At 42.9% G+C, this 13752-nt stretch overlaps 2 protein-coding genes across 8 annotated transcripts in view; both read right to left on the reverse strand.

Moving 5' to 3' along the window:
* Positions 1–8363, reverse strand: part of CCDC13 (coiled-coil domain containing 13) — a 34756-nt gene extending 26393 nt beyond the window's left edge. For 3 of the 5 annotated variants that reach the window (XR_014897222.1, XM_085316521.1, XM_085316522.1), the window contains exons 1-2: positions 7002–7574; positions 1967–2115 (exon numbers count right to left, since the gene is read on the reverse strand). Coding sequence is in view for 4 of the 5 variants with exons in the window: in XM_085316521.1 (XP_085172647.1) it covers positions 1967–2115; positions 7002–7216 (364 nt within the window). In the remaining variant the exon portion in view is untranslated. Of the gene's footprint in view, positions 1–1966; positions 2116–7001; positions 7575–7742; positions 7758–8127; positions 8244–8329 lie in introns of those variants that run through there. The other 2 variants (XM_085316520.1, XM_085316519.1) reach the window with 2 other exon arrangements.
* Positions 8364–8411: 48 nt separating this feature from the next.
* Positions 8412–13469, reverse strand: HIGD1A (HIG1 hypoxia inducible domain family member 1A). 3 transcript variants are annotated; one of them, XM_085316524.1, is made up of 4 exons: positions 13252–13469; positions 12305–12415; positions 10554–10688; positions 8412–9464 (listed from the first exon to the last, which is right to left on the reverse strand). In XM_085316524.1, exons 2-4 carry the CDS (start codon positions 12405–12407, stop codon positions 9415–9417), a joined length of 288 nt encoding a protein of 95 aa, XP_085172650.1. In that variant the 5' UTR covers positions 12408–12415; positions 13252–13469; the 3' UTR covers positions 8412–9414. The 3 variants fall into 3 exon arrangements, with proteins under 3 accessions (XP_085172650.1, XP_085172651.1, XP_085172649.1); XM_085316525.1 differs by lacking the exon at positions 13252–13469 and adding an exon at positions 13212–13230; XM_085316523.1 differs by lacking the exon at positions 13252–13469 and adding an exon at positions 12766–13156.
* Positions 13470–13752: the final 283 nt, after the last annotated feature.

Raw genomic sequence — 13752 nt, forward strand, 5'->3', positions numbered from 1 at the left:
GAGGTCTGATGAGTGTCACAGAKAAAGTAGTCCTCGGAACTGGCTTGTGTGCCCCTTGGCTTTCATAACATCACATATGTGAAGAAAAGTTCTTATAAAAGTGTACAATCAATATAATTGCATATAATGTTCAAGGAAACCTCTAGCTCACAATTAATATCAGCTTACAATAACAGATCCTTGGAAGTGAATATGAAGATCGAACTAGGCTCTTGCTATTCTCTTCAACCCTTTCATTATCCTTCAGTACTGCTAAGTAATGATTTTTCCACTGACATMTGTGAGGACTGTATTCAAAAAATGGAGTGAGATACAAGGACAACATATCATTTCTAAAAGGATGTGGAGTCCCACAAAATCCTACAGACACTAAAGAGGTTATGCAGAGTATAGCTGAGCACAGAATAGCACCGCATGTGACTACTAAAAAACTTTGCAAAGAAATTAATGAATTCATTATTTTTTTAAAGCGTCTGCGCTGTTCTTRCTCCTTTATTTGGTATGTGTTTTCCTCCTCATCTAAAAGCTATTTGCCTTACTTTTCATAATTAATGGCTACTAAAGATCACAGTAAGCACTAAAAAACAGGCTGGTGATTCCATGCGGTGGTCTTGCGCACATTTAATTAAAGCTTCTAATCCCCCTGAAAAGCAGGCGAGGTTTCGCCACAGTTCAGATAGGGAAGACAGAGGCATAGAGCCACAGGCCTGCACCCAAGTCAGGTACAGATGCTAAAACAGCACTTCTGGTTCCAGGTCCCGACCCGAAAATGGCTCATCATGTCTCCTAAGTGCAGACTACAGGTAGTTACACAGAATGAAGGTATAACATATGCGTTATTTAGTTTCACCTATTAGTGTCATTTCCCCTTCTCTGCTAGCTCAAGTCATCATTGCTGTCCTGAACAACAGTGGCACCCAGTGGAAGAGGTGCAGAATACACAGCTCAGTTTCCAGAGGACACACAAGTCACTTTAAAAGCTGGACACAGACTTTGTTTTCAGCCAGCATCCTGGCTGAAATAGGGCAATCGTGTCCTATTGAGGCATTTCAACAAAAGAGGCCTGAATAAGGAATTTAACACTGCACAGCGGAGAAGGCTGTAATGCTGCCCATCAGCATTAATAAAGAGTTTTCTAAAATGTGATTTCCATGAGTCATCATGTCTTTTGTGCCAGTAATAGCAAGTTCACAAAAGACCTGTGAGGAACACAGGTCACTGTGAACGCCAAAGAAGCACTGCATTTCTTTTAGGGAACCTATAATTATCAGTAATAATATTTTGTGCTTTAGGTCATCTCCTATCTGATAATCTCAGAYATCTTTTGGCCCTCCCAATAACTCTCTTTCTAAGATGGGGAGTARCAGTATTCTTATTTTGCAAAATAAAAATATTGAAAAAAAGCATAAGACACAGATCTTTTAAGCATATGTGCCATTCCACCTGTAAGTGCTATCATGTCAAATCAAATCACTGCAAGGAACTCCTACTGCAAATAAAGCAACAAGACCCCTGCAAAAGGGAAACATAAATCTTCAGAAAAATCTGCAAATGTCAAACAGTATCAGCTTTAGGCTCTTGCAAGTTTAGGCAGCAACTCTTAAGTGTTGACTAAATGACTATTTAGGTGTCTGAGTATTTTCAAAGTTCAGACTCAAATGATTTCAGTACTATGGCAAATTAGTACGAGCTCAACAATAAATCTCAGAGGACAATTCTTTCTCAGAGGAAAGCGCTGAATTTGCTTCCTCCTCTCAGAAGCTKATTCAGGGAGTGGCAATGGCGGCAATCATAGCATGACTGAAATATTCTTTTTTAGTATAAAGCAGGTAAGGAGATATCACATGAATATTTCACTGCAGAAGCTTTATTTAGTTCACTATGAGTCCGTTATCCCAGCTTTATTGTCATCAGCATCAAGCAAACACTGGAACTAATGTAATGTGAATATAGTTATTGCGTTTACCTAACAGAGCCAGTTTGTCCTCCTGTATTTTTTTCTGGAGTTGCTTTATTTCAAAATCTTTCTCTCTCACTAGTTTGTACAGTCTGCCATTCTCATCTCGAACTTCTCGAAGCTGATCCTGCAGCTGCTCATTTTCAGCCTCAAGCAACCTGGAAAAATATAAGACATGATGGCAAATATCACTGTAGTGTGCTTCAAATAAATGYTTTCAGAAATAAAATAATGAAATGACTCTGTGCTGGATGTACACAGAACTCGAGTGGAGCACACCAGGAATAAGTTTACTGAATTAAGCAGAACATCTCGAACTTCAGCTCAAATCACAAGCTGACGATCTGATATTTGATCTATTCAGTCAGCTTCTTCTTCAGAAACCCTGCACTTCCTTGTGTTGTCTGGGGTGAAACATCACAGAACAAGTATCTTTTCACGGCTCTCAAGGTTACTGAATAGTCTCATCTCAGTCACTCTTACTAATCTGGTTCTACAGAGGAAAACAGCTAGACTCCCTCTTCAGTATCAGTGACATTCAAATTTTACTTTCTGTACTTTCCAAAGCTAATAGAAGCTTCCATTCCTTTTCTAAGTTTAGCCTTAAACTCTCTGAATAAAATCCTCACTATAAAGTTTAAACTACAAAAGCTACTACTGAGATTCTTTCTTTAAAAATGAATGCTTCATGGCAATTCACAAAAGACCAATTTCCTGCGTCCTCATCAGATTTTCTTGGATTCCCACCAGGATGGGCTGACATCAATTTGTATTGTTAATGTTACTTTTTGGAATTTGTTTAGAAACAATGAATACCAGAAAGCCCTCAGAYAGGGAAGAAACAGCCTTGCTTCTCCTATTCTTCAGTACAATTAGTAACATTTACGGGTTTCATCTCTCTAAGACATCCAGAGAACRAGTATTTTTAATCTCTTTGCAGTCTTTATCATGCATCATGACAACTCCTCCAAACAAAAAAATCTAGAAGTTAAGGCGTGAGGGCTCCATCTGGTTGCTGACACACAGATTTCTATTTGAGATGCCCCAGGAAATCTGAGCCATCTACACGAGGCCACCAGTCATGACTCGGAATCCTTGAGAAAACTTCTGGGGCCCAAGAGCCTCTCAGAGAGCACTAGCCACCCAATGGGTGGGTAAATGAGACAAGCCCAAGAACTACTTATAGGAGTCAACTTTAGAGATACAGTTTAGCCAGACTCTTCCAGACAGCAGGATTTCAGAGTGGAAATGAACCTGTCTCCATTCCCAGAGAGGGGTCAAGAAGCTAAGAAAAGYCATGCTGATACCGCCTCTGGTAAACATGTCTATGGCATAGACACTGTGGGCTGAAGACAGGAGTACCCCTTCTGCCTGTARGAGCAGAGCCTGAGTTTGAGCCAGTCTCCTCCTGTCTGAGTTTTTGGGTGGCGTCTCTCTCCAGAWCAAGACATGGGTGTCTTGCTGCAAGCAGCATGCCAAAACATGCACAAGAGGCAAAGAAGATATAGTTGAAACAACTGGTGCAGCCTACAGGCCAGCTGCTACTCGGGGGTGACCTGAAATGCCCTCTGACCACCACTAAGTGCACTGATGAGGGACTCAGCTCAGTTACCCACACACGGGTGTCTAGAGCCATTTCAGCTGCCCGTCCAGCCTCCAGCTGCTCCTGAAGGGTGCAGATCTTCTGTCATTTCCATGTAGATACTCCTAATACCCTATGGCAGATGTCGCTGGCCACCTATATGTGGGTAACTGAGCTGAGCCCTGGATTTTCATTATCTACAGTGGGAGCTTGAATATCAAAATAACATTTTGGTGACTTAATCCGGAATAGCATCCTATCCCCTTTGCCTACAGGCTGGATTGCTCCAGCCTACAACAGAAGGAGGAATTAGATAGGTTGGATAATCACAGAGATTGGGCTGAAGTGCAGAGTTGTGACAGTATATACCTGTGGGTATAAACACACCCACAGCCAGCTAAGTTAGCTGTCTCAATAGACACCTAAATCTTTTCTATTCAAAGAGCAAATTTTTTTGCTCAAACTGGACTTTAGCTTTTAAATGCACACTCCGTATGCGGCTGTCGGAATAAATGACCCCTTAAAAGCACTGCCAGAAAAAACAGCTAGCACACTGAGTTTACAAGACACTTCACAATCCATAATTAAGCAATGCATTTCTGCTTCAAAGCTGCAAATCAAAGGGAGATCAAAGGCAGCTGTTTACAAAGAAGACAACCAAAGAAAGCAGCAATCTGGGCAGAGAAAAGAAAATTAAGTTACTCCCCCATGTAACACTCATAGAAGCAGGCAACAAAACCATTCAAATCTAATTAGGACAAAATCACATGCATAAAATCATTTTCAATAGTTACAGAATTAACAAAAAAAAGTTTTAATTAAGTTCTTAACACATCTGATCAGTGATGTCTTCAGAGCTGGCTTACAAAACTTGATGAACATTACTTTTATTTGGATAGATGAAAATCCTAACTGCCTACAGCTGGAGTCTCCTCTCCATCACATSGTATCATGTTACTTTACATGTTACAAAGGCATAAAGGAGATAGCTGGGCCACTTGGGTGGAACCAGCTACAGAAAGCTAGCCAAGAGAAACAGGCTGTAAAAAGCTCTCTCTCTTGTTGAAGGAAATAAAGCCAGGAGAAACCTGTRAGCAAGGTCTATGACTGAAATTCATTCAAGTACCTTTCCCAGCTCTTCCAAAGATTCTCCATGTGATAGGGAGAATCATTTAATCTTGAGGTACACCAAACAACCAGGAAGAATAAAGTTACAGAAAGAAAAAAGGACACAAAGGTCAGCTAACCATTTGCCTAAACAAAGTTTGGGAGTCAGAATGGAAGAAAGGAAAAATGAACTCCCAAAGCTCAGAAGAAGGGAGACTTCTGAGAGGAGAATGTTTTCAAAGTGCTTTTATAAACAAATCTGACATGCTGAAATCACTGCCACTGCAAACCATATGGAGTCCTGTTATTCTGGAACAAGTTTCTAACTTGTTGTCATGGGAATACTGTAAAAATAGTATCAGAACATAACAGTGAATCCCTTCCAGAAGCAGTTGAGTCTGCTTGGATTTGAGACACTCAATACCACACTTTTGCAGAATGCAATTATTTCACAAGTAGGCAAAGGATGCCACAGGCAAAGGATGATCCAGATGAATCGGCAATCTCTTACTCCCGCCATATCAAATGGGGGACTTTTTTTTACAAAGTAAAAGTAAATCCCACTGAAAATTAAGGCAATAGCTCTTGAATTACTCAGATCTAAACTACCAAACTGCTAACAGGGAGAGAAGCACTCTCAGAACTGCTGCAACTCTCCTGTATTCTGCACCTCGCAGCATGCACTCTGCATCAACAGGTGCTGTGTGAGCACTGAAGCCCCTCTTTCACCAGGCAAATCCACATATCTCATRTGGGCATCAGCCTCTCYTTCCATTAAAAAAAACAACAAAACAAACTCAGATCTCCATAGAGATCTCCATACCTACTATCAGAAAGAATGTTTAAGGGAACAGGACAGCTGGTAGAGGTCTGAGCACGCATTGGCAAATCAGCTACAGTGGGGGACCTGTGCATGAAGAGAAAGCACAGTGCAAGGGCAAAAGCATTAGTTTCCCTCTAGAAATTTAGTGCTGCTTCCACACAGGCTTCTTTTGTGGGATAAGCACCCGATACCCAGAGGAACCTGAATGTTGCAGTGATTAACTCCTGGGTTACCYGCCTCATTGCAGAAGCGCTGCTGCAGCTCATGCGCTCAGCTTTTCCTCACAGTGCACGGGGACTATTAATCATTTAAGGAAGCAATCTTCAGAAATGAGCCAAGCAGGGAGTTGCCTCTAGTAACACAGAGGGAAGATCAGTGTTTAGGCCCTAWAATGATAAGCCTTGATAGAGGTGCCCTTCCTCATTCTGTTTTTCCAGCTCATGGCTTTTTTTACCTATTCCTTCCTGCTGTTTTTGGTAGAAATGCCAGCTCCTGTATCATAGATCACCACCCCATTGTGYTAGCAATAAGACAGTCTATGGGGCTAAAGTTGTAAACCAAATCACTGAAATTGAGCTAAAAATACCCTTGCCTCAGAAAGTGCATCTGGTTTCCAGCACCRTCCTGCTATAGCTGTATCTGCACCACTGGGAAGGGATAGAAYGGGAAGCAGAACCAGGAATTTCTTAAGCCAGCTCTTCACTGCTAAAAAGGGGCAAACCCTGCCCAACACTATAATAATTGCAAACACCCTTGTGATGTCTTCAACTTCAGACCTGTTCTAGTTTGTATACATACTTATTAGTTGGGTTAGAGAGAGAGACTGATGAATGATCTGAGATGTGGATTCAAATCTCTGCTCCAGGAAGTTGAATTATGCTCACAGCTCCAAAAGTGAGATTAAGAGAGATCCACTCCAGAATACCCACTGTTCTCACAGTTAAGATACTCCGGGCAGCAGAGAGGAGATCCAAACCTCTGTCCCCAGAGAAATTTAAAATCTTACCTTGTATAACTCTGCTAAATATCTTAACTACCAGGCAACTCTATCTATGAGACGCTCCTACATAGCTGGTTGTCTTTTGACCTACTAAATCAGGTCACATCGCAAAGATGGGCAGGGGAACACTTTCCTGGGCTGCAGGGATTCAGCTCACACCCATTAGCTGTGTGATGCATTGAGCACACCTGCCAAAGGAAACTTATCCCTGTTGGGAAACTGTTTGCAAAGGCAGGGTTCAGCAGACGTTAGTGATCCTGARCAATGGGACTTGTTCAGATGGCACCTAACTGCCCCTAGCACGTTTCCCTTAGACTCCCTGTCTTTCAGGGCTCCACTAGTAAAACACTCACGATAAAGAGCACATTGCAATGCTCTGAGGATAAATATATTAAGGACCGTGAAACTTTTCTTATGACAATGAAAGCCCAGTGTATGACGACAGAGTGTTCTATCAACTTAATGTGAGTTTCCCAAGATCAGATGCAAAACACATTTATTTCCTGAAGGAACACTGCCACTACACCTTTACCTTTTGCTGACATTGTCATTTTCAGACTGTCCGGTTTCAAATAGATTTAGGTCATTCGGGCTGCCAAAAGTCTCCTCTGCGTTGCCACTACCACCCTTCTGGCTGTTTTYCTTCTTCCTTTTCTGCATCAGATTTTGCAGCCTCCTTTGCTGGTGTTCCTGAAGGGCCTTAAACTGGCTTCTAAAATACTCWTTTGCTTTCGCGTCCAACTCCATTGTTTGCTAAAAGTGTAAGAGGAAGAAAAGTGAAAGCAGCAGTAATCAGCATCACTTTCCAAACACCCTTGACCAACAGGGCCTCTTCTCCTTGGCCTCCTCTGCTCGGTCTCCTCCAGCCACTGCCTTCTTCAGCCCCACCACCTTGCTTTAAACGCCTTTGTCCATCAACAGCCTTCAAACACGGTCTTCAGGCCTCGAAAGGCTGCCGTCGCCAGCAGTGATGTTTTAAAATGCTTTTTTAAACAGCTCTAATCTTTAGGAACTGCAAGTCAGTGCGACATCCAAGCAAACGTGGAAACATCATACCGGGCCGAAAGCACGCAGGGGACCCAGGACGCGTCACGGAAAGGTGAGACCCCCCCTTACTTTTAGTTTAATCTGGGACAAACGCAAAAAGAACCACCTCTGCTTGCTCAGTGCTCCTTTCGGTCTCCTCCCCCCCCCCCAAAAAAAAAAAAGTTTTTAATTTGGGGCTTTCCTACCCCTTTCTCCTCCCCCCACCCCAGGCTCCGCCGGGCCCTACCGCAACGGCCGCCCCCGCCGCCTCGCGCGCGGTTCCCATAGCAACGGGCAGGGCAGCGGCCGCGCGTGACGCCACCGCCGGGGGGCGGGGCGGGGCTAGGAGGGGCGGGGCGCGCGGCCGTCGCTTCAGCGCCGCCGCCATGACACCCGCGCTGAGGCGACCGCGCCGCGCTGGGTTTATTTCCTTCCCTTGCCTTAGTGGGGAGGGAAGGGCAGTCAGCAGCCCGGGGTGCTTTCTTCTCCCTGCTCGATGGCGGAAAAGGAAGGGAAAGGAAGAGGGCAGTCATGGGAAAAAGGTCGCGATGTGGGATGGCGGCGCTATTTCCTCGCACCCTCTCTGAGGGCTCCAGGACTCTTGTGAGGATAGAGCGCAGCTTAACGGCCACCTTCCCTTTGCAGAGGCCTTTCCCTCCATTTCCCCCTCTCGACAGCTTTTTATTCAGCTATTTATTTATTTGCAGCTCATCACATCCTTCCACCAGAGACTGCACGCAGGGAGAGCCTCAAAAAAGAAAAAAAAAAACAGATCTGTAGCCAAACACGGGTTATCTCACTTGCTTCACGGAGGTGCCACACATACGTACCCACCTCACCATGTTTATTGCACAGAAACGCCATCCCACCACTGTGAAGCGCAAGCAGATCAGAGAAAAGACGAAAAAGAAAAAAGTTCTTAAAAATTCACCTTATCGCATTTATTCTTGTGACTGACGGTTGAAATACAAGGGGTTCCCATGTAATTTAACACCGGAAATTTACAGAAAAAGTGTCTTACATCTCACCCAGGAGGATGGGGACTTTTCAGATTTAAGCGTTTTAACATTTCCATGGATAAACACACTGCAAAATCAAGAGCTAGCACCTATATTTAAAAAAAAATTAAAACACCAGATCAAGATTTAGTTTTCACAACATGTATTTTAGACATTACCTTTAAATGTTACTCAGAAAAACACTGAAAATAGATTTAGCAATCCAAGAATCTCAGGATTTATAATCTAATAAAAATAGGGAGTCTGTGCCTCGAGTCATTAACAATGAATAAATACAATATTTAAATAGCTGCAACTTACCAAATACTTATCTCACATCTTAAATAAAAAAAATAGATGTTTATAGATCTTTTGAAATTTTATAACTCATTTAGTGCTACTGGAAGCTTCTAAATTACAAAGCTGGAGGACTGACAAATAAACAGGATAGAAAATGACAGATAGTAAAACATCCACAGCATGTCTTGTAGACATGGATTCTCTATGTCCTGGCTGAAGCTCAGGAGAAAATAATTCAGACTTTGTCATTCTGGGCAATGGCAGCAAAGGAAGTCACCAATTTTATGAAGGAGTTAACACTCAAGGAGAAGATAAAGCGATCATACTCTACTGAAACCCCTAAGAACTGGGACAGGGCAGCCTCAATCAGAAAGAATCAGTCCCTGATATCCACTACCCTCATGTGTAATCATTGGGGCTGACAGACTGAAAAAAGGGTACCATACTCAAGATAGAAAAGAAAAACCAACCAAACAAAAAAAATGGTATTAGAGAATTGCCCTAAGTCTTTTTTTTTTCTTTTTTCTTCTTTTTCTTCTTCCTCCAAGAACCCCTCGATGTGAGGTTTATAGCTGCAATAAACAGGCCACCACCAGGACACAGTTTTCAATCATCTTCCCACTACTCCTTGGGTTTTACCACATATTCCTGCAACATAGAATACAGCACACCTAGAAGACAGAAATACAAGCACAATTAGAAATCTTATTTTAAATATAAAATGCTGAGTTAAGAAAATTCAACACAGCTAATCAGCAAGAAGTGAGATTCTGGGCAACAGAAGTTAAAAATTCTTTTCCTATTCTGCTGTCTCTGTTTTTAATAGCCAGGAAGAAAACTAAAAGATACCTTCTCTACAAAGGATTTTTTCCTATTCTAGCAGTATGCAGATCACCAGTAAACTCCAGTTTGCTTTGCTGCCAAAGACAAGCTTTTCTGTTGTACCTTCTGGGAATACATATAGGCAAGGTGTTTCATAAGATACAGTTTACACACATATGCTGCAGAAGTACGCAGATGAGACCTGGGATGCACTGAAAGTGTTCAAGAACACAATTCTAGTCCTGAAAATACCACTGTCTACACAAGCTGCTTTCCAAAGCAATAAACTTAGAAACAGCAATTTTTCCATTTGCAATGGAAAAAATATTAACAGCAGATAGGTTTTTTTATTATTTTCCTTTTTGCCTCTAATTTCAATACTTTAACTTTGGACAAGAGTAGCCTTCATTTAAATTCCCTCCCATTTCAAAGTATTTCCTTCAGCACAAACCATTTACAAGATTGCAGAAGAGTATTATCTTTGAAACAAAATCACTGCAAGGTTTGTGCATTGGTCTCACTAGTATTCATTTTTTTTCTGCTACTAATACCTGTGACTCCGATTTACCCACCTTTCCTATTCCAAATAAAATTATACTTTATATATCTTTTTAAATGTTCGAGGAGATTAAGAACTTCACATACTCTCCATATCTACAAGCAGTCAAAATTTGTACTCTGAGTGCAGTTTAATATTGGGACGTGCGTTCTTAAATGCCACGTTACTCTAGAAAGGCTGAGCAAATAATCAGCCAAAAACTAAGTAAGCATTCATAAATGGCATCATATGTAAACATGTTTAAATATAATACCCTTGTGGTGGAAGCATGCAGGGTATTTCATGTACACTGGTGTTATCCGCCAAAACAAGAGGTTTGAGAGCGTATCCAAGATTCAGTTTGCTAGTGCTGAAAAGCAAGCTCCCATGTTGTACATACCACATGTTATTGCTCCCACTACGAAGCCTTGGGCTGCCACTCGCATGTGAATCAGGTGAAGCGACATTTTCATGTCACCCCTGTGCTTTAGTTTGTATAGCCCGTAGCCCACCACCGCAGCAAAGCCAGCCATTCCTGTAAAGCAAAGAAGGCATCCTTATGAGTAAATGACAAAGTCACCCTGTTACGAAAAGTGATCGACTTAAGTATGAAATCTTGGAAATAAGCAAGTTTTTGCCTAATCACTGTGTCTGTGTAGAGGGCAAATCCCCTGGCCTTTCTACTGTTTTCACTCTAGCTTCATTTAACGCACAAGTCAGTGCAGAGAACAACGACAAATTTCCATTAAGGAACCATGGCAGAATGAAAAAACAATAAATCATGGGACATCCTCAAGGTATCAGAGTTTGAGCTTTTCCAGAAAGCACAATTTGCATCCTCTATCTCTGAAGAGAAAGCTCACATCTTAAAGTTCTTAACTTCTCTGAGCTTCAGCTCTGACCTTCAGCACCTTGAGATATTCACCCATTTGGCAAAGTCGCTGTTTTGGGTGTTGTCACATTTGACCTGCCTCCACTGAAACAGGACAAGTCATATATTATCTGCCCTGTGCTGCTAGGAGAGAGGTTCAGGAAAATCTCTTTCACAGAGAATACCTTTCATTTCTACAGACCAAACAGACCAACACAGCCCAGGTTGTGCAAACTCCAGCCTATATATGTCAATGCTCTCACAGAATACAGAACTGCAGCGCACAAAATTCCCCAACTCCAGCTACTTTATTCCATATATAGGATGATTATTTATGTAATTCAAAGAAGTCTGCCAAGTTTTTACTGCTGCGTATATTTTACCGCCGAGGGCTAGAACAACTTGGTTCCCTGAACAGGATTACTACCAGTTCCACTTGAGAAGCTGTAAAATCTTTTTAAAAAAGTAGACTTTTGGGACCTGTATAACTCGCTCTGACATAGATTTAAAGTAAGTTTTGCTAATTTGAGAGAATTTGAACTCATGCAAGAAGTCCATAGTATGATCTAGGGAGCAAAGTCCTGTGGCAACAGAAACCGGTGACATATACTGGCAAAAGCTTAGATTATTTCACCAGCCGGACCTGTCTGCTCTCCATTTAAGGCAGCTATAAATCGAAACCTACCTCCCACAGGTTGCACAGACAAGAGGCAGCTCCTGACCAGAGAGAATTTCTCAGGGCATATACAGCTGACCTCTCCCTGGAGGCTAATTGGGCTTTTTTAAGCTCTCAGCAGAGAAGAACTTTAGCCACCTCCTCAAGTTGGGTTACCCCAAAGCCTAATAAGAAAATGCATTTCAGACTAAAAGCAGCAGAGAAAGGTCAAATCTCCATGCAGACTGAATTTCAGACACTTTTGTATTTTGTTAGCTTGAAAGATACTTCCTGGTGATCACACAGTTCCCAGTATCCACACTCTAAAACAGGCAAGATACACTCCTCATTACATGTAGGATCTGTCACTGCCCTAAAATTTTATTTATTTTTTTTTATTGTAGGTTATGTGTTTTCTATTTAAGAAAACAGGGCAGTTTCTGGCAGAATACCATTTCAGGTAGATGCTATATTGCTGTCACCAGAGAACAAGCCTGGATGAGGAAGTCATTTCAAAGTAATTTCCTGCTTACAGTATGTGACTGTGTTTACCATATTGATTACTCATGAGAACAGAGAAAAAGAAAACAACTACGTAACCATTTTTCATCATATTTAAACATACCAATGGGTACAAATGGTGTCTCTTTAAATTTTCTTAACAGCTTCGACGTTTGGCTGGTTTCAGTCTCATACTCAGAAAAAACAGATTCCTGACCGGATGACATGATGGTGGCTGCAGAGAGAAAGAAACTTTCTTCAGATTTCAGAAATATCAAGTTAAGAGATTGTCTCTTAAAAAAAAGAAAGAAAAAAGAAAATAAAAGAAAATAAAAAAAGAAAATCTCTTGCAAATTCCCCAGGTAACTAAGCTGCATGTAGTCAAGTGCAAACAGAAGAGCTAGCAACGCTTAAATTCAGCTGATGAGCTACATACAGACAGTTTAATTCAAGTTAAATCTTGGGAAGCAAGATTGTTTCATACTAGAACAGCTACAGACAGCCCCCAAAAAAGCAGTGAAGTAACAAGTTTCTGCCATGCCTTTTTATGCTGTTACAAATCCCAGCGTTCCCACACAAACTCACAAGCAGCTCAGGCCACTGAAAGCCTAAGTCACTGGCTGTGTTTCCTTTCAGCCGCCCTCATACCCTTTTGCTTTTTACAGGCTCTTCCTTAATAGCTGCTCTGACCTCAGGCAAGTTCATTTCTCCCCTTTCACTCTGCGCCAAGGACAGCAAGTGAAGCACTTTGGAGGGAAAGCAAAAACCGCTCTGGAAGGTCAGTGCTGCATTTGGCAGCTATTCAGTCACTACTACAGCTTATCCCGCTTCGTTCAGCGCTTCAACATCATTTCAAACGCCTGCGGGACAGCAGAGCGCAAAACAGCAATCACTGGGGAATCAGAGCAAGCCTTTAAGGCCTCGACAGACTAATCTGTGTAGAGACACGTTCAGCATCACACGGATGAGTGCTCTACGCATGCAGCAATCACCTAACCTGTGAAAATACCGACCAAAACTCTTCAAGAAACCTGGTTCTAACACGGGCCCTGTCACAGATTACACCAAGACCTGCTTGTCCTTCAGTCTCCTTCAGTCTCCTGCACAAGTATCATTCTTCAGCGAGCGACTACTGGCGTTAGCGCAATTAGCTCAGCAGCCYCGTGGCGCTTTCCGCTAGAAAGACCTCTGCTCCTTTTCCAGTTCTGCATCAGCGCAAGCCATAAAACACATCGCGGCCTCGCGAATGCGTACGCCACGCTCTCCAAGCAAGCTGCTAACTGGAATTTAAGCGGCGGTTGGTTAACGCGCACCCAAAACGAGCTGCGAGCGCGGCCTGCTCCCCCTCGGGGCAGCGCTTTGCGCACGCCCCTCTCAGCGGGCAGCCGCCCGCGGCGCTTCCCAGGCAGCGGGGAGACCCCGGCCGCGTGGGCACGGCCCCGAGTGGGCTCCCCCCACCCCCTACCCCCGAGGGCCGCGGCGGGCCCCCAACGCACGGCGTGTCCCTGCCCCGCATGCCCCCAAGGCGCCCCCCCTCCTTCCCACGTGACCTCCCGCGGATTTCCCCCCCCC

The sequence above is a fragment of the Rhea americana genome, unplaced genomic scaffold (assembly GCF_003343005.1).
Source record: "Rhea americana isolate MKP2758 unplaced genomic scaffold, rheAme1 scaffold_47, whole genome shotgun sequence".
NCBI classification, from domain to species: Eukaryota; Metazoa; Chordata; class Aves; order Rheiformes; family Rheidae; genus Rhea; species Rhea americana.